Raw genomic sequence first — 20,377 nt, 5'->3', positions numbered from 1 at the left:
AAAACCCCTGTCAAAAAAAAAAAAAAAAAAAAAAAGAAAAGAAAAGAAAAAAGAAATAGCAGATTAATTATAACATTTGGAGACATGGGAGTAGCTAGCAGAAGAAACCATGAAGAGTTAAAAGGGGTTGCTCTCTCTTATTACATTGCTGGTGAGGGTGCAAAATGGTACAACGGCAGTGGGGAGCAAGAGCAAGTGGCAATCACAGAGCTCCCACACTCTGCCTCAGCAACCTCACTGCTGGGCCTGCAGTTTCGGAGTGCACCTCCGCTTACATAAAATGACCACAGAAGAGGGTCTTTGCTGAACCACCAACAGGAATAATAAAAGACTTGAAACAGCCCAAGAGTCCCTCAGGGGGATTGCTGAAACAAATTACAATAGAGCCACATAACTCTATGTGTGGAATGCTACGTAGCCACAAGAAAAAGAGAAATTCTGACAGATACTGCAACATGGATGAACCCTGAGGACATTATGCTAAGTGAAATAATCCAGTCACAAAAGGGCAAATACCATATGGTTCCACTTACATGAGGTACCAAGAGTAATCAAATTCATAGAAACAGAAAGTAGAATGGTAGTTGCAGGGGTTGCGGGGAGGAGGAAATGGAGAGTTATTGTTTAATGGGTATCGAGTTTCAGTTTTGCAAGATGAAAAAAGTTCTGTGGATGGATGGTGGTAATGGTTGCATAGCAATGAAAATGTACGGAATGCTGCTGAACTGTACGCTTAACGATGGTTAAGATGGTAAACTCCTTGTTATGTGAATCTTACCACAATTAAAAATAAGTGACTTTTGGCCGGGCGCGGTGGCTCAAGCCTGTAATCCCAGCACTTTGGGAGGCCGAGACGGGCGGATCACAAGGTCAGGAGATCGAGACCATCCTGGCTAACACGGCGAAACCCCGTCTCTACTAAAAACACAAAAAATTAGCCGGGCGAGGTGGCGGCGCCTGTAGTCCCAGCTACTCGGGAGGCTGAGGCAGGAGAATGGCGGAAACCCGGGAGGCGGAGCTTGCAGTGAGCTGAGATCTGGCCACTGCACTCCAGCCTGGGCGACAGAGCGAGACTCCGTCTCAAAAAAAAAAAAAAAAAAAAAATAAGTGACTTTTGTCAGGCACAGTGGCTCACGCCTATAATCCCAATACTTTGGGAGGCTGAGGTGGGCAGATTGCTTGAGTCCAGGAGTTTGCTTATTTTCCAGCCTAGTCAACACAGTGAAACTCTCTGTCTCTACAAAAAATAAATAAATTAGCCAAGCATGGTGGCACGCACCTGTAGTCCCAGATGCTCTGGAAGGTGAGGCTGGATTGCTTGAGTCCAGGAGGTCAGGATTGCAGTGAGCCATGATGTCACTGCACTCTGACCTGGGCAACAAAGCAAGACCCTGTCTTAATAAATAAATAAATAAATAACTTTTTTTAATGTTTAAGACAAATTACTATGTAATTTGTAGGAGACTATTTTCTCATAGTTGTCCAGGATATGCAACTAAAATGAGTATTTTTTTTTCATCTTGTTTTTTGAGACAGGATCTCACTATGTCACTCAGATTGGAAAACAGTGGTGCAATCACGGCTCACTGCAGACTTGACCTCCTGGCCTCATGCGATCCTCCCACCTCAGCCTCCTGTGTAGCTGAAACTACAGGAGTGTGCCACCACATCCAGCTAATTTTTGTATTTTTGTAGAGACGGGGTTTCGCCATGTTGCCCAGGCTGGTCTCAAACTCCTGGGCTCAAGCGATACACCTACCTGGGTGTCTCAAACTGCTGGGATTACAGGCATGAGCCACCACGCCTGGCTAAAGTGAATATAATTAATGAAAGAGAAAGAGAGGAAGTTTGAGCTTCTATATATTGAGAGAAAGATCTCCAGAAGGGTGTGTCTATGCAAGATTTATAAAGCAAAACCAGCAAAGAACAGAATAGTGTATATAGAATGCTATCTTCCTGTAAGAAAAGGGAAAATCTGGCTATATGTTTGTATTTGCAGAATGGAACACCGGAAGAGACATAAGAAATTAAAGACAGTGATGACCTAAAGGGGCAGTGGTGGGGGGGGCGGGAAGAGGGTGGGAGCAGACTCTCAGTGTGTGGTTTGTACGATGTTTTGATGTTTTAACTGAATGAATAAATTACCTAGTCAGATTTTCTTATATGGTTGTCCCTGGAGAAAGGGAAAGAAGGTTGAGTGAGGAGGGTAGAGTGGGGGACCAGGGTAGAGTGGGGGATCCTAGACCATGTATTTGTCTTACTTTTATAAAAAGGAAAAAAAGGAATGAGTACATTTTTGGCCGGGCGTGGTGGCTCACGCCTGTAATCCCAACACTTTGGGAGGCTGAGGCGGGTGGATCACGAGGTCAGGAGTTCGAGACCAGCCTGACCAATATAGTGAAACCCTGTCTCTACTAAAAATACAAAAATTAGCTGGGTGTGGTGGCGTGTATCTGTAGTCCCAGCTACTCAGGAGGCTGAGGCTGGAGAATCGCTTGAATCCAGGAGGTGGAGGTTGCAGTGAGCCAAGATCGTGCCATTGTATTCCAGCCTGGGTGACAGGGTGAGACTCTGTCTCAAAAAACGAAAAAAACAAACAAACAAAAAAGTACATTTTCAGTGACCAAAAAAACTTATGAAAAGATGCTCAGCCTCACTAGTAGTCAGAGAAATGCAAATTAAAACCACAGTAAGATGCCATTTCACACCCAGCAGGCTGGAAGAAATATAAGTGGGACAAGAACAAGTGTGGCAAGGAAGTGGGCAGACCGAAGGGAGCCGCCTGCACAGTTGCCACAGGGTCACTTCTCATGCCATGGAGGTGCATCCCTCTCACCTAGTAATCCCCCTACTCAGAACATACCAGAGGAACCCCAGCACACGAGCCTAAGGAGGTTCACTGCAGTATCGCAGGCAATTGCCAAAAGCTGGAAATGAGTTGAAAGTCCATCAACAGGAGCAATGAAGGGATTCTGTTTATCACCCAATGGAATGCAACATTGCAATTAAACACATGAACTACAGCTGTGTGTATCAACGCAGCTAAATCTCAAAACAGTACAGAATTTATTTTTATTTTAATTTGTTTGTTTGTTCGTTTGAGACAGTGTCTCCCTGTGTCACCCAAGCTGGAGTGCAGTGGCGGGATCTCGGCTCACTGCAACCTCTGCCTCCCGGGTTCAAGCAACTCTCCTGCCTCAGCCTCCTGAGTAGCTGGGATTACAGATGCCCACCACCACACCCAGCTAATTTTGTATTTTCAGTAGAGATGGGGGTTTCACGATGTTGGCCAGGCAGGTCTCGAACTCCTGACCTCAGGTGATCCACCTGCCTTGGGCTCCCAAAGTGCTGGGATTATAGGTGCGAGCCACTGTGCCCGGCCAGGAACCAGCATAGAATTTTAAAAATGCAAAAGGATTTGTCCAGAAGACTACCTTTAATATACGGGGTTTAAAAAAATATAAAAACTCAGCCAGGTGGCAGTGGTTGACTCCTGTAATCCCAATACTTTGGGAGGCCAAGTTGCGTGGATCACCTGAGGTCAGGTGTTCAAGACCAGCCTGGCCAACATGGTGAAACCCCGTCTCTACTAAAAATAAAAAATTAGCTGGGTATGGTGGCAGGCGCCTATAATCGCAGCTACTTGGGAGGCTGAGGTGGAAGAATCACTTGAACTCGGGAGGAAGAGGTTGCAGTGAGCCAAGATCGCAACATTGCGCTCCAGCCTGGGTGACAGAGCGAGACTCAGTCTCAAAAAAAAAAAAAATCAAAACAAAAACCCTATATTGTGCACAGTTACATCCCTATGCATCAACAGCAAAAGCATTAAAACAGACCCCTGGTCAAAGCGTTGTGTTAGGCATGAGTAAAAAATAAAAATAAAACAGGTCCTTGAATGATGCACACCAATTTCTGACAAGTGTTTACCTCTGGAGAAGGCAGGAAAGGAAGGGGAAGGGAGGAAGATGTAGGGGGCTTCGGCTACAGCTGTGTTAATTCTTTAAAAGTAAAACGATCTGGGCCAGGCACAGTGGCTCACGCCTGTAATCTCAGCACTTTGGAAGGCTGAGACGGGTGGATTGCCTTAGGTGAGGGGTTCAAGACCAGCCTGGACAACAAGGTGGAACCCCCATCTCTACTTAAAAAATAAATAAATAAAAAGATCTGAAATAAACGTAGCCAAAAGGATTTGACAAAGCTCAGCAGTGGGTGCATGGGGTGTGTGTTATTTTTCTCTTTCTTTTTTTTTCCCTGAGACAGAGTCTTGCTCTGTCACCCAGGCTGGAGTGCAGTGGCGCGATCTCAGCTCACTGCAACATCTGCTTCTTGGGTTCAAGCAATTCTCCTGCCTCAGTTTACCAAGTAGCTGGGCTTACAGGCACGTACCACCATGCCCGGCTAATTTTTGTGCTCTTAGTAGAGACAGGGTTTCACCATGTTAGCCAGGCTGGTCTCGAACTCTGGACCTCATGACCAGCCTGCCTCGGCCTCCCAAGTGCTGGGATTACAGGCGTGAGTCACCATACCTGGCCCTATTTTTCTCTTTACTATTGTATAGACTTGAAATATGTCTTAATCACAATAACAGTAAACCGGGCTTGGAGCATGGACAGGTAGAGAGGAGGCGTAGGCTGAGGAAGGGGGCATCCAGTCATGCAAATGGAGAGCGGCCACCTCATCACTCTCCTCCCTGGCACCTGCCCCCACACACTTGGCTTGGGGGCACTCGGGCTGGGGGTGCAGGTTCTGAGCTTCCCTGAGGTAGAGTTGGAGACAGGGGCTACCCAGTCCCTTGCTCCAACAGGAGGAGGAAGAGAAGGAAAAAGGGCTACGAGAGGGAATGTGCCCCAGGCTCAGCCCAGTCAGCAGCTCGGGACTCACTGCAGCCACAGCCCAAAACCTTACAGCCAGGCAGAGTTCAAAGGCTGGCCTAGCGTGGGTGCCACACATACCAGGGCATCAGCAGCCTGGACCTCCCAGGGCCTCGTCAGCTCTGGAAATAATTCCCTGAACATGTTGGGGCTTAGGGTGTCTTCGAAGGTGGCTGGAGCTGAAGCCACAAGCAAAGAGCCATGCAGGGGTTCCTTCCCAAGGTGGGAGTGGTGGGGGCTTCTCGAGCCCAGCCTCCAGGGTCAGCAAGTGAAAGGGGAGCTGGCAGGGAGTCGGGCAGGGAGCTGGGAGTCCCAGCAATGGCCAGGCTCACCCCAAGAAGTTGGGGGGCAGAACTTCTGGGAGTCTTCAGGACAAGGCCATTTCTGATGACCACCAGCCAACTTCTAAAACGCCTGCCATCACCCCACCCCCTTGCTGGGTCCCACCCTCACGGGCCAGTGGAAACAGTGAAAGCCAGGACTCCCGGCTTGCGGCCAAGCCCCATCTTTGTCTTTTCTGGGCTCCAGTGTCAAAACTGAAGAGGCTATAGTCCATGTCTCTCATCCCACATTGTAATGCCCCAACTTGTACTCGCCAGCCACAGGGTGTACGGAGGCCTGGCTCTGTCCCAGAAGGTCAGCTCTACTCAGGTCCCAACAGGGCCATAGGGGGTCCAGAGGGGCCTCTACCCACCTCACCAAGACACCCAGGAACCAGGAGCTTGGGCAGAGAAGAGGGGGAAGGAGATGGGGTCTGAACCTTTCTCTTCCACATCATTTTGCTGGATGGACCTAGCGAGGCTATGGGACCACACCCAGGTATGGCGGGGGGAGCCCACTCACAGACTTTGGGAAAATGGAGAAGAGATGGAGGCCTGGGGGAGGAGGGAAGGGGAAGGCGTGATGAGGGTGGAGGAGGGCAAGAAGTCAAAGGAGCATTTGTTCTGCTAAGTGGCCTTGTTGTTGTCAAAAATTGGCCCCAAACTCTGTCCACTAGAAGCCTAGGGCAAGTCTTCCTCGGTCACACCCACCTCCCTGTCACCAGCCTGTCACACCACACAGCTGCCCACACACACCTCGACATACATGTAAACCTTCCCCTTCCAGTCCTGGCAGAGCCCACCCATGGGACCCTCACCTCTCTCTCTCTCTCTACGTCTCTCTCTCTCTCTATTGCTAAGTTCCTTCCAAGAACTAGACTAAATCCTGCTACTAGATGGCAATCCACCCTCCATTTGCAGCCTCAACGCCCTCCCATTTCTGACTCCAGGAGAGGCCCAGGCCTCCTATCTCTACCCATCCGTCCTTCAGGGAACTGGGATAGGAGAGGTCAGAGCTGTGCCTCCAAGTGAGCACATAAAACCCACAGAGCCTGGGCTCCACTGGGGGAATTCTGAGTGGGTCACAACAACAGGACATGGAGCAGCCAGGCCTGAGTGAGGGGCAGGGCAAGAGGATGCTGGGGAGGGGCCCCACGCATGCACTGATTCCTCAAATGTGCTCGGGGACCCACCATGTGGCAGACACTGCAGGTAAAACAGTAAACAACAACAACACAGAAATCCCTCCCCTGGTGGAACTGACATTCTAGTGGGGCAGAAAAATGGCAAACACAAATAAATAAAATACAGTGAGCACGGCAGATTCATGCTACAGAGAAAAAGAAAGCAAGGAAGGGAGGTGGGGCCAGCGGTGTGATTTTGTATTGAATGGTCAGGGAGGGCCTCCCTGAAGATGTGAGACCTAAAGCCGCTGAGCATCTGGGCTGCGTGGATATTTGGAGAAGGAATGTTCAGAGCAGAGGGAACAGCAAAGATGCGGAGGCGGGAGTGTGTCTGGTGACTAGGAGGAATGGCAGGGAGGCTGGTGTGGTTGCAGGGAAGTGGGAGGGGGCAAGGGGGAGAGGATGAGGTGGAGAGGCAGCAGGGGCCAATGGTGTAGGGCAAAGGGGCCTTATGGTGGTGAGGCTCATCCACCAGCCAAAAGCTCCCATTCAGAGCCCTGTGATGGAAGCGGAACAGAATTGCAGATGGGGGGCCCCTCTGCAGGTTCCAAGTGATGGGCAAGGCCCCCGGCAGCCAGCCAGCCTAGGATGCCGCCAGATTGTCTTAAATCCCGCTCCCCCTCCAGCATCTCCCTCGAAGACAATCCCAGCTAAGCTCTCCCCAGAGGAGCAGCCACGTGGGCAGACTTGGTGGCAGCAGGCCCAGCGTGTTGCTGCCTGCTCCCACCATGCCCACCACACCCAGGACCTGTCTGTCTGACTGTCGGTCGGTCTCAGCCCTCACAGGTAAGCACAACAATAGCATCTCACTCTGGCTTGGCATAATGACAGCCAGGATATTGTTTAATCCCCACAAAGGTCCTCAGCCTGCTGCGTGGCCCGAGGAGCCCACTGACCACACAGGACAAGGCCCCATGAACAAAGTCACTTGCCTGAGGTGAATTCTCACCAACTTCCCACCAAGGGGCTTTGTTATTAGAGCCTCCTACAGGGCAGGACTCACACACAGGAGGGGGCTGAGGACACAGCCAGGGTCAGAAGAGTTCTGGGGTCCAAATCTCTTACCATACAGATGAGGAACTGAGGCACAGGGAAGGGCTGTCAGCAGGGTCTCCTAAAGCCTAAGACAATTCTCTTTTCCACCCATTCCCTTAGGAAACACCCAGTCACACAGACAAAGAAAGCCCTGCAGCTGTGGGGATTTTGAGGGGGAAGCAGAGAATGGGCCCCTGGCCAGAAGTGGGTGTGGCCCTGAGAAGTGGGGTGTGGCCCTGGGAAATGAAGGGAATGGCGTGTCTGTGCCAAGATGGCAGCAGTGCAAGCCAAGGGGGATTCCACCGACAGCAGAGTGAGGTCTGCAGGGCAGCGCCACATCTAATCCAGCCGCTGGGGCTGAATGCAGTTGAATAAATTCAGTCGTAGGTCCAGGACCCTGCAGCCTGGGAGGCGCGGGGGCCGAGGAAGCAGAGGTCTTACCTCGGAACTTCTTAGGAGGGTTGTCCAGGTCCCCGGCCGCAGGCTCCACCACACAGCGGTCATCCACCAGCCTGCGGGACAAGGCAGCTCGGTCAGCAGGAGAGAAGAGACCTGTCTCCCACAGCATCCCTCCCTTACAGCAGGGCATGCCAGGGCACCAGTGAGCCCCTAAGGTAATTCCTCCATCTCTAACAAGCTCCCCACCATCAAGTCATTCTTTCCTAGCATCACTGTTGAAAGGCAAGGTGTCTCTTGGGGGTGGGGAGAACCCCAGGAAGAACACAGAAGCACACCCAGCCCAACCCAACCCCCTGACTGGAGCTGCAGCTGTCCTGGGGGTCCTCTGCCGCCAGTCAGGACTGTCACATGCTGCAAGTGTATCTTCTGTCCCAGCCCTGAGACACTGCTGCCCTGATGGGAATGGGCAGTGGGTGAAGGGGGCAGGAGAGGAGGAGAAAAACAAAAGCATAGAGGAGTGGAAGGGAGACAGACAAAGAGAGTCAGAAAGATAAAAAGGATGAGAAACAGAAGCAGAGAGAGACCAGAGACAGACAGATGACAGAAGCATAGGAGACACCAAACTAGCGGCATGAGTCTTTAGGTCTCCAAGGAAGGATGATGAGTCTCACGCCTTCCAGTCTCAGTCAGGCCTCATTTCATCGTCTCCTCTTTGGTTCACCCTAGGACAATTTCCCTCTTATAGCCATGCTGGCATTAATCTCGTATTTCTTGACGGCATTCATTTACTAATCCATCTATCCACCCATCCACTCATCCCTCCACCCATCCATCTACCCAGCCCCCCGTCATCCATCTATTCATCCACCCACCCATGCACCCATCCATCCACCCATCCACCCATCTACCCATCCAGCCACCCTTCCTGCATTTAAAATTTGTCAATGCCACTCCAGCCTCTAAGATAAAGTGATGCTGCTCACCAACCGTGTCAAAGGCCAACTCTGTCTCAGCACCCCCATGCCTGTTACCTCTGAATTCTCACCAACTTCTCAGCAAGGGGCTCGTTTTTAGTGCCATTTTACTGAGAAGAAAATCAAATCTGAACATTAAATAACTTGCCTAAACTCACAGAGCTGATTTCAAAGCCCATGCTCCTTCTGTACCTCCCCTCCCTGGGTTGGTTAAGAAGGTCTTTTCTGTTTTCTTTTTCGAGACGGAGTCTCACTCTGTCGACCAGGCTGGAGTGCGGTAGCGTGATCTCGGCTCACTGCAACCTCTGCCCCCCGGGTTCAAGCGATTCTCCTGCCGCAGTCTAATGAGTAGCTGGGATTACAGGCACCCACCACCACGCCTGGCTAATTTTTGTATTTTTAGTAGAGACAGGGTTTCACCATCTCTTGGCCAGGCTGGTCTCAAACTCCTGACCTCATGATCCACCCGCCACAGCCTCCCAAGTGCTGGGATTACAGGTGTGAGCCACCACGCCCAGCCTAACAAGGTCTTTTGTGATCTGACCTCTACTTACTCCCTAGCTAGCCTCACTATTTCCTTGCCCCAACTCTACTAAACCTCCAGTTGAACCCAAGGTCCCCGGAGCTCTCATCTCTCCAGAGGCAGTCCTGGCAGCCAGCAATGCCTTAATATTCACTGCACCCTGGCCCCATGAAGCCACAGACCCAGCAAAACTCCATCCTTCCACCCTCAGCTCCGGTCTCCTACTCTGCAAAGCCTTCCTTGGCCAGTGCCTGTGGGCCTCCCTCCTTCATGTTCCGGCACCTGGTCCTGGCAGTGTCTCTCCCCACTTCTTGACTTGCTGTGTCTACGTGTGAGTTCCTTGAGAACGGAGCCCCTATGTGTTTTCTTTGGAATGATTAACACCTCGCACAATGCAGTATTATGATATAATAAGAAATATATATTTGGTCTTCATCCCGGTTCCTGGCTAGAGCTCCTAAAGCCCTTGTAACTTCCTAAGTGATAAGGGTAAGAAGAGTTACAACGTTGAGATTTTTGCATCCAGTTCCCGAAATAGATCGGAAGCAATAAAGATGAAATGGCATTTTGTTCATTCCAAGCCTCTTTCAACCACACCTGGTTTTATGTTAATGAGGTGACTTTTGGAAATCCCCTGAGGATGGGGCTCCCAGGGGAATAACCACGTAACTTGAGGGTTCTCATTTTCAGCCTCACCCCCTCACGACCTCCTCCTGGAAGGAGAGAGCCGCTGAAGGTTAGGTTAACCACCAATGGCCAATGGTTTAATCAATCATGCCTATGTGGCCGGGCGCAGCGGCTCATGCCTGTAATCCCAGCACTTTGGGAGGCCAAGGCGGGTGGATCATGAAGTCAGGAGTCCAAGACCAGCCTGACCAACATGGTGAAACCCTATCTCTACTAAAAATACAAAAATTAGCTGGCCATGGTGGCACGTGCCTGTAATCCTAGCTACACAGGAGGCTGAGGCAGGAGAATCACTTGAACCCGGGAGGCAGAGGTTGCAGTGACCCGAAAACACGCCTGCACTTCAGCCTGGGCGAAAGAGCAAGACTCTGTCTCAACAAAAACAAAACAAAACAAAACAAAAAACATGCCTATGTAAGGCAGCCTCTGTAAAAACCCAAAAGAGGCCAGGCACCAGTGGCTCACACCTGTAATCCTAGCACTTTGGGAGGTCGAGGCAGGTTAGTCACCTGAGGTCAGGAGTTCGAGACCAACCTGGCCAACATGGCGAAACCCCGTCTCTACTAAAAATAAATAAATGAATAAATAAAAATTAGCTGGGTGTGGTGGTACACGCCTGTAACCCCAGCTACTCGGGAGGCTGAGGCAAGAGAATCACTTGAACCCGGGAGGCAGAGGTTGCAGCGAGCCGAGATCAAGCCAATGCACTCCAGCCTGGGCAACAGAGTAAAACTCCGTCTAAAAAAAAAAAAAAAAAAATTAGCTGGGTACGGTGGCACACGCCTCTAACCCCAGCTACTCAGGAGGCTGATGCAGGAGAATTGCTTGAACCCGGGAGGCAGAGGTTGCAGTGAGCTGAGATGGAGCCACTGCACTCCAGCCTGGGCAACAGAGCAAAACTCCGTTAAAACAAACAAACAAACAAACAAACAAAAAACCAGGTTCAGAGAGCTGGGCTGGTGAACACATGGGGGTACTGGGAGGGAGTCACCCCTGGAGAGAGCCTGGAAGCTCTGTATGTCCTGCTCCATATTAATCTCTTCCATCTGGTTGTCTTTCTGAGTTCTGTGAGCCATTCTAGCAAATTATTAAACATAAAGAGGAGGTTGTGGGAACCCCTGATTTACGGCTGTTTGGTCAGAAGCACCAGAGGCCCAGACTTGCGACTGGTGCCTGAGATGACATTAGTCTTGGGGGACTGAGCTTTCCACCTGTGGAATCCGACACTGACTCCAGGTAGATAGTGTCAGAATTGAATTGAACTGGAGGACATCCAGGTGGTATCCCCAGAGTCTGTCTCCTTTCCTCTCCCCGCCTCCAGCACCTGCTTAGTCCCTGGCCCTCTTCCCTTCTCCATCTGCACTCGCATCGTTGGGCATCCTGACCACACTCATGAACTTAAAAGCACCTCCAATACATTCACTGAGAACTCCCGCATTCACCTCTCACGAACTCCAGCCTCGGAGATCTAACTGCCTAGTCGACATCTCTACTTGGATATCCACAGGCATCGCAAACGCAGCCTATGCAAGCTGAGCTCCTGGCCTCCCACTGGAACATGCTCCTCCAGAGGTCCTCCCCATCTCAGTTGATGGCAACTCCATCCTTCCACCTGCTTGGTCCAAAAACCTTGGACCTTTCCTTGGCTCCTCCCTTCCACTCACACCTCACACCTAACCTGTCAGGAAATCCTGTGGGCTGCATCTTCAAAATACACAGTCAGGTACAGAATTGGACCTCTTCTTGTCACTTTCACCACCACATTGTCCAGGCTCCCACCAGCTCTCACCTGGATTTCAGTAACTACCTCCTCATTGGTCTCCTGGGTTCCCCCTTCACTCCCTTCAGTGTATTTCCCACACAGAAGCAGGGGGATCTCTTTAATTTTTTATTTTTTTGAGACGGAGTCTTACTCTGTCACCCAGGTTGGAGTGCAGTGGCATGATCTTGGCTCACTGCAACCTCCGCCTCCAAGGTTCAAGCAGTTCTTCTGCCTCAGCTTCCCAAGTAGCTGGGATTACAGGCGCCTGCCACCATGCCCAGCAAATTTTTTTTTTTTTTTCATAGAGACAGGGTTTCACCATCTTGGCCAGGCTAGTCTCGAACTCCTGACCTCAGATGATCCGCCTGCATCGGCCTCCCAAAGTGCTGGGATTTCAGGCATGAGCCACCGCACCCAGCCAGGGGATCCCTTTAAAAGGTAAGTCAAATCAGGCCAGCACTCCACTCAGAACCCTCCAGAAGCAACCATCTCAGAATAAAACCAAAGAACTTACATGGCCTGAAAGACCCACATGGTTCACCCCCTCACCTCTCTGATTGCATCTCCTCCCCATCCCCCTTCCCCTCACCCCTCTGCTCCAGCCCTGGAGCCCCCCTCCAGGCTCCTCAAAGCCCTGAGGGGACTGGGCACTGGCTTTTTCCTCTGCCCAGAACACTCTACCTCCAGGATCCTCACCTCCTTCAGATCTGGGCTCAAACAAGCCTGTTCCCATGGAGACCCCCTCTCCCATTTTTATTAAAAATTGCAAACTGCTTCCTGCCACACTCGGTATGCCCCTCCCTGTGTAATTGTTATCCACAGCCTTTATCACCACCTGGATGGCAAGCTAGTTTACTTAGTTTACTATCCCTTACCCTGACCCCATGGAATGTAAGTTCTGTGAGGGCACAGACGTGTCTGTTTTGCTCCCTGCCGTATCCTCAGCACCCAGACCACTGCCTGGTGCAGAGAGGGCACACACAAAATGCATACCGAGTTAATTAATTCGTTTTACTAGCTGTGCAGTAAAGTACACAAGAAGCAAAAGACAAGGTCCCTGCCTCAGGGAATTTAAAATCTCATTGGGAAGACAAATCACTTACTCAGAAGATAAATAAGAAAAAGAATATGTATTAGAGCCGACTGGTGGTACCAGCCCTGGGTTTTGTCCGAATTCAGGGAAGGGAGAGATCACTGCTTGGCCAATCAGAGAAGGTATGGGAGAAGCAGGAGCTGCTCAGAGCCTTGAATAATTCATAGAATTTCCTGTGAGATATTAGTGAATCAGATTTGCTGGTTGTCTCTTAGCAAAGCTCTGAAGGGAGGGGACACAGGATGGATGAATTTTGATGGTGAGAGGAAGAAAGCACTGATCAGGGGTGATGGAGCCACAGGGCAGCATCGAAGTTGTGCAGCTGAAGAGAGGCTGGCGGCAGTCCCTACCGCCTCCATCTTGACCAGCACACAGGGCCTTGTAGAGGGGGGAAGAGGAAGAGGCCGCAGAGTCCCCCTCCTCAGAGGGTCCCTGTCTGAGGAAAAAACCCATCCTAATCCCTGACCCCTCCACGCCTCTCCTGGGAACTCCTTGTCTGGGTCACACATGCAGGAAAAACACGCAAATTCGGGGGCCAAAGTGTTTTTTCTCACCCCTCTGGGCAAGCCCACCTGATCATTACGTGGATGTCCATCTGTCCAAGCCTGCGCTGGCACAGCTTCTGAGACACAGCTTCTGAAGCCCCACTTCTCCAACTCAGCCCCTCCCCATCCCAGGGCCCGGCAGTCCACAAAGCAAGGAGTGCAAACAGACGCCACTTAGAGAAGGGAGGGACCGGTCAGGAGGGAAGCACGGACTCCGGAGGGGAATTCAAACAAGGTTGGGAAGGAAAACATTCCAGATGTGCAGCTGAGCGACGAGAATTGTCTGTGGAAGGGACTGGAGCAGAGAAGCAAGCCCTGGGCAGGGCTACGGAAAGCAGGGCAGGTCAGTCAGGAGTGAGGACTTGGGAAGCAGGAGATGGAACCTTGGGCATTTTCTCCTGGGTCCGCCAGGACCAGCAAAACCGGCATCATCTGGGAATGCTAGGCTCCTTTCTGTGTCCCCCAAGAACCTCCAAGGGGTGGCACCTTGCCACCTTGCCTTCCTTGTTTTATTCTCCAGCTAGTGTTTAGCGCAGCCCCCACCTGGTGTGTAAATAAAGAAGCTGGCCCTGGGCAGATGTTTGCAGGGTCCCACCGTGCCCCCAAGCGCCCCTCACCCGTGTCTCTGTGCAAACTCATTAGGCCTGAGGGATCCCATGAAGGTGATCTCCGGCAACAGCGGGGCGGGAGGGGACGGGAGGGAGCGTCGAGTGAAGTCATTAACAGATAAGCAAGAAAGCTCTTATCAGACGAGCTGTCGGGAGACCTGGGGCCAGAGGGAGGCCCGAGGGCCGGGACACAAGTTAGGTAAGTTTGGATGGAGAGGGACCTTCACCGGGCGAGGCCAAGACCTCTCCATCGCCGCGCGGTGGGGGCGGTTCTGGGTCCGCGCGGCGCGGGAGAGCTTCGCCCTGGCCCCGCCCCGCGCCGCCCCGCCCCCCGGCGCTCTGGCCCCGCCCCCAGCCTGGCCCGGCCCGCGAGCTCCCGGCGCCTTGCCCCGGCCCCGCCCCCGCCCCCGCGGCGAAGCGAAACTCGCCGCCCCACGTGCAGCCTTCTCCCCCGACGCGCGGCAGCTGCCAAGGGAGGGCCAGCGCGGCCTCGCCCCGGCCTGCCTCCGACTGCGGGCCGCTGCCAGGACCCCGCGCCTCCGCCAGACGCGCCCGGGGGCGGGGCGGGTGATGTGCCGCTGCGCCCGCGCTTTCCTGCTTTCCCCGGCTCGTCTGCCCGCGTAGGGCGGCCCCAGGGGACCCCTCCCCACCTGCTGGCATCCACGTCGCTGGCCTTAGCGCCCCACCCCGACTCTTCCTTATGGCGGGCACCTGTGTTTATCAAACTAGCCGGACCACAGGTGCCCTGCTGAGTGCGCCCCTGGCGCTGAAACCAGAGCCCGCGCTCTACAGGGGAAAGTGGCCGTGTCGCTTCACCCCTCTCTCCCCAACGCCTCCCCACAAGGTCCCTCCACCCACAGGCCCCGGAAAAGGCCTGTTTCCACCCTCTACCAGCCCACCGATCTCACTGTCCAGACTCTACTAGGATGACACCCCATCCCACTCCTGCCATCTCAAGGCCAAGCTGAGGCTCCCGCGTGGTTCCCTGCCCACGCCCACCTACGCCCACCACCGACATCGCCCCTCATCTAGAGGCCGGTGGTACCCCAGCCAAGATCACAGAAAAGCTGCCCCTCCATCGGGCGACTCTATAGTTTATCAATCGTTTTTACATCCAGTATCTCATTGTGTTCTTACCACAGTCCAGTGTGAGACCCACAGAGTGGATGGAACCCCTGAGCCACACAGCTGGTCAGAGAATGGCACAGACACAACCCAGGTCTCCATCTACTCAACAAACCTCACTACGAGCCTACTATGTGCTGGGTGTGGTCCCCACCCTCCGGGATCTCCTGCGACCATGCTGAGTGCGGAGGACAGGAGCCCTGTCTACACCTGTGTGTCCCCTTCTCCCCTCCATTCAGGACCACCCCAGCAGAGGCTCAGGAGCCCAGAGGACAGTCCCTACAGTGCGCCTTCCATCCACTGGGAGGCACAAGACCAGTCTGAATAGCAGAAGGAGCCAGAGGGCTACAAGGAAAGGGTCCTGGCTGGAGGCCTGTGGGCAGGCAGGGCTGTTCTGGGCCCTCTGGAGAGGAGCTGGTTGACAGCTTGCTCTAGGGTTGGAGGAGTGCATAGTCCCTGAAATGCCCATGGGGTCTACACCCCAAGACCTTGATCTGAGGTAGGAGAGGAACACAGCTGCATCCCATTCTACCCCATTCCACCCAGTGTGGACTTTGAAATCCAGGTGGGCTCCATGGGAAAGGCAGCAGGGCGGGTCAGTGCTGTCTGGAAAGATTAGATAAGGAGGAGGAAGGGAGCTAAATAGAAGTGGGGCAGGTGACTGTCAAGGAGCCTGACTCAAAACCTGCACCTACCAGCTTGGCCACCATCAGAGCACCATGGGAGGGGGAATGACAGATTGGGAGAATGACAGACTGGGGAAATCCCCGCAGGACCGTGAACAACCCCCCTCCCCCATTCAGCTGTGGATGAGAAAACTGTCCCTGGGGCATGGAGGAGAAACTGATCAGCCCAGGTCACACAAGTTAACGAACAGCAAGTTCCAGATCCCAGGTCTTCTGGCTCCCAGCCCCAGACACTGGCTGTGGGCGGAGGATTACCCGGTGCGAGGCAAGAAATTGAAGGCACAAACTGTTTCAGTATAATAAGGAAAAGAGTTAGAATAAGAATAGTCATAAGACAAATTAGATATAGAGATGATCATGGACAATTAGCAATCGTTATTATAAACATTATTAATCTTCAGCTTTTAATATTACTCTTTGTTGCATTACTAATACAACCTAGGAATAACCAGCGGGTATAGGGTCAGGTGCTGAAGGGACATTGTGAGAAGTGACCTAGAAGGCAAGAGGTGAGCCTTCTGTCACGTCTGCATAAGGGCCGCTTGAGGGCTCCTTGGTCAAGCAGTAACGCCAGTGTCTGGGAAGGCACCCGTTACTTAGCAGACCATGAAAGGGAGTCTCCTTTCTTTGGAGGAGTCAGGGAACACTCTGCTCCACCAGCTTCTTGTGGAAGGCTGGATATTATCCAGGTCTGCCCGCAGTCATCCAGAGGCCTAAACCCCTCCCTGTGGTGCTGTGCTTCAGTGGTCACACTCCTTGTCCACTTTCATGCTCCTCCCGTACTCCTGGTTCCTCTTTGAAGATCGTAGTAGATAGCAGTAGAAGGAATAGTGAAAGTCTTAAAGTCTTTAATCTTTCTTATAAGTGCAGAGAAGAAAACGCTGACATATGCTGCCTTCCCTCTCTGCTTCAGCTACCTAAAAGGGAAGGGCCTCCTATCCTGTAATCACATGACTTGCTTCACCTTGTCAATCACTCAGAAGATTCACCCTGCTTACCCTGCCCCCTTGTCTTGGATACAATAAATATCAGCGAGCCCAGTTGTTCGGGGCCACTACTGGTCTCTGCGTCTTGATAGTAGTGGTCCCCCGGGCCCAGCTGTTTTCTCTTTATCTCTTTGTCTTGTTCCTTTATTACAGTCTCTCATCTCCGCACACACGGGGAGAACACTGGCTAAGCCCCGTAGGGCTGGACTCTACAACTGGCCACCACTCCACAGATGCAGGCCAGCACCAAGGACGCCACTCCAACAGCAGGCACTGTCAGAACACTGGGATGGGCTGGTGGTGGGTGGAAAGCCTGGGGAGGCCCTTTCTCCAGATAGCCAAAGTCACACCTACTAGGCGGAATGTTAAGAGAGGAACCCGGATTCACTGGTTGGGGTTTCTGGCTCATCAGAGAAAAGAAATTAACTCCTGCATCCCTGCAAAAGCAACCATTTCCTTTGCCTCTACATATCTTTACCAAGAATCCACCCTGTGCCAACAAGGGGCCAGGCAGTATATGGAATATATGGAATTTAAAAACAAGTACAGCTAAAGCCTTCAGAAAGCTTAAAGTCTAGAAAGGACAATAAGCCACACACGCAGAGAACCCCAACAATAGTCTCTCCAGGAAGAATGGAGATAGCAAGAACAACTAAACTTGGTCCAGTAGAAATGAAGGTGGAGGCCAGTGTCCCAGCCTGCCTCTGCCACAGGCCTGCGTTTCTGGCTGTCAGCGTCAGGCAGGCTCTCTGACAAGTCCTGGGGTCTCTACAGCGGTGCTGGGTGCATGGGAGGACATATCAGTAAGGCCAAGGAGAAGAAAGACAGGGATCAGGAGACCAAAGGGAAAGCTGGGAAGAGAGGGAGAAAAGGTGCAACCATGGGCCGCCAGCCAGCCCTTGCCTCATATATTTGGCCTGCCAACCCCACGCTTGTCTCCCACTCTCCATAACCCAGAACTGGATTCTCAGTCTTTCTCACTTGACAGAGTAACTGAGGCTGTAGGACCCTCAGCAGGGCAGACCTTCAGGCCAGCTCGCCCTGCCTCCAAACCTCTGCAGAGCTCACTGGGACACAAAGCAACAAAGGCAGCTCTGACAAATCAATCCAGAAAGTGAAGCAGCCTACACCACAACCCCGCCTTGCCAGAAAATCGGTGTTCATGGTGGAAAAGGAGATGGGGGCAGGGCGCTGTTTTAGATTAAAGGAAACTGAAGAGGCATAAGAAAATGTAACACGAGGACCTTGACAGGATCTCCGTGGGTTTTTTTTTTTTTTAGACGGAGTCGTCTCGCTCTGTTGCCAGGCTGGAGTGCAGTGGTGCGATCTCGGCTCACTGAAGCTTCTCCCTTCTGAGTTCTAGTGATTCCTGCCTCAGCCTCCAGAGTAGCTGGGATTACCAGTGCCAGCCACCACACCCGGCTAATTTTTGTATTTTTAGTAGAGACGGGTTTCACCATGTTGGGCAGGCTGGTCTTGAACTCCTGACCTCAGGTGATCCACCCGCCTCAGCCTCCCAAAGTGTTGGGATTACACGCGTGAGCCACCACGCCGGGCCTGACCATTGGTTTCTTTAAATCAGGATCCTAGGCCGGGTGCAGTGTAATCCCATGCCTGTAATCCCAGCTCTTTGGGAGGCCGAGGCAGGCTGAACACGAGGTCAAGAAATCGAGACCATCCTGGCCAACATGGTGAAACTCCGTCTCTACTAAAAATACAAGAATTAGCTGGGCATGGTGGTGCGTGCCTGTGGTCTCAGCTTCCGCCTGAGCTCAGGAGTTCAAGGTTACAGTGAACTCTGATCATACCACTAAGGACAATGGGCACATCTGACTATGGATTGGGTCCTGAATGCTATTAGGAAACTATTTTTTTTTTTTTTTTTTTTTTTTTTTGAGACGGAGTCTCACTCTGTTGCCCAGGCTGGAGTGCAGTGGCACAATCTCGGCTCACTGCAAGCTCCACCTCACGGGTTCACGCCATTCTCCTGCCTCAGCCTCCCGAGTAGCTGGGACTACAGGCGCCCACCACCTTGTCCGGCTAGTTTTTTGTATTTTTAGTAGAGACGAGGTTTCACTGTGTGAGCCGGGATGGAATGGTCTCGATCTCCTGACCTCGTGATCCGCCCGCCTCGGCCTCCCAAAGTGCTGGGATTACAGGCGTGAGCCACCGCGCCCGGCGGAAACTATTAATTCATGTGATCACAGCACTGTAGTTACATAGGAATGTATAATAAAATATTTAGAAGTGAAAAAGATGCAATGTATGTAATTTATCATAAAATACTTCAGCAAAAAATACATGTATCAAATGTGACCACTGTAAACAATGATTAAGTCTAGGTGGTAAGCAAATTAGTGTTCTAAATGGTTCTCGCTACTTTTCCTGAATTATATTTATGCCTCAGGCTGTGAGAGCATACGTAAAGGCCATAGCCACCATAAGTAAGTGACCTGTAAAGTCTACCCACTGCCATGATCATCATCATCATCTTTGAGACAGACTTAATTCTCCCTCCCATTACCTATATCACCCCCATCATCTATTTCTAGACTCATGCTGGAGAAAGGGCTCTCCTGCACTGTGCAGGAAGGGCTAATGGCTGGCTGGCTGAGTGACGGGAAGAGCAATTTGTTAACCAAATATGCACAGGTGTCTGCCTCAAGCACCTGCAGCTGCTCCTGGACTGAGATTTGTGTTCACAACCCCTTCTGGCTCTGCCCACCTGCTGGCCAAAAAAACATACCACTCTGATCATTTTACTTCCTCACTGAAGCCTCTGCAGTGAGTTTCTCCTGACTGCCTCCCCAAGTGGAAATCCCTCTGTAATGTGGCTCCACCCAGTTCCATCCCCAGCCCACACCCTGGACTCACTGTGTTGTGAACGCCCAGCCTTATTTCTGCACCCACAATTTTTCTCACAGTCCCTAGCCTGAAAGGCCCGGTAACCTTCTCTCCTCAGTCCCCTGCCGCGTGACTCCAAGCTCTCTAAGCCAGGAGTCCTGACTGCAGGGAATTGTGACTGCAGGTACAAATGCTGGGTGCCGTTGGCACCTTTCGCATGTCCAGCCTGACATACCCAAGGGGCTCAGAGCTCACATTCAGAGGCTTGTGATGAACTTAGTAGAGATCTGGGTTCTGCTTTCCTCCTTTCCCAACCCCAGGTTTCCTCCCCTCCACTCACACAGTCCTCACTCCTAGAGAGGGGTGCCCCAGCCCCACATGGGGTGAAGTCTAGAGAGCAGGGCTGGGGGTGGACACGCAGGGACCCAGGCATGTGTGCAGAGGTCATCCAAACCCAGAAACCTCCCCACAAGTTGAAAGCAGAAAGCTGGTATGGCCCCACCTAAAACTCAGCATATGTCCCCACCCCCAACCCAAGCCACCGCCCCAATGGGCCAAGCTAGGGAGGGGATGTGGGGTCAGGAATGTAGGGCAGGGCAGAGTGTGAGCAAGTGGCTCCAGCAGGATTCTCTCAGGCCGGCAGGATTCAGGCCAAGGAGCTGGATGCAGCCTGAGGACCTGGAGTCCCAAGGTGGACGTGTGGCACTGGTTCTAGGCTGAGCCAACCCTGCGCCA

At 52.2% G+C, this 20,377-nt stretch overlaps 2 protein-coding genes across 3 annotated transcripts in view; one reads left to right on the top strand and one right to left on the bottom strand.

Moving 5' to 3' along the window:
* Nucleotides 1–20,377, top strand: part of LOC112622829 (40S ribosomal protein S10) — an 846,014-nt gene that overhangs the window by 782,133 nt on the left and 43,504 nt on the right. The window lies entirely within an intron of this gene.
* ITPR3 (inositol 1,4,5-trisphosphate receptor type 3) overlaps nt 1–20,377 on the bottom strand; it is a 75,468-nt gene that overhangs the window by 48,493 nt on the left and 6,598 nt on the right. The window contains exon 2 of the mRNA XM_025382728.1: nt 7,852–7,922. Coding sequence (XP_025238513.1) covers nt 7,852–7,922 — 71 coding nt within the window. The remainder of the gene's footprint in view (nt 1–7,851; nt 7,923–20,377) is intronic.

This window comes from Theropithecus gelada, chromosome 4, assembly GCF_003255815.1.
Source record: "Theropithecus gelada isolate Dixy chromosome 4, Tgel_1.0, whole genome shotgun sequence".
In the NCBI taxonomy this organism is placed as follows: domain Eukaryota; kingdom Metazoa; phylum Chordata; class Mammalia; order Primates; family Cercopithecidae; genus Theropithecus; species Theropithecus gelada.
The sequence above is the reverse complement of the archived record's forward strand: the minus strand, read 5'-3'. Positions and strand labels throughout refer to the sequence as shown.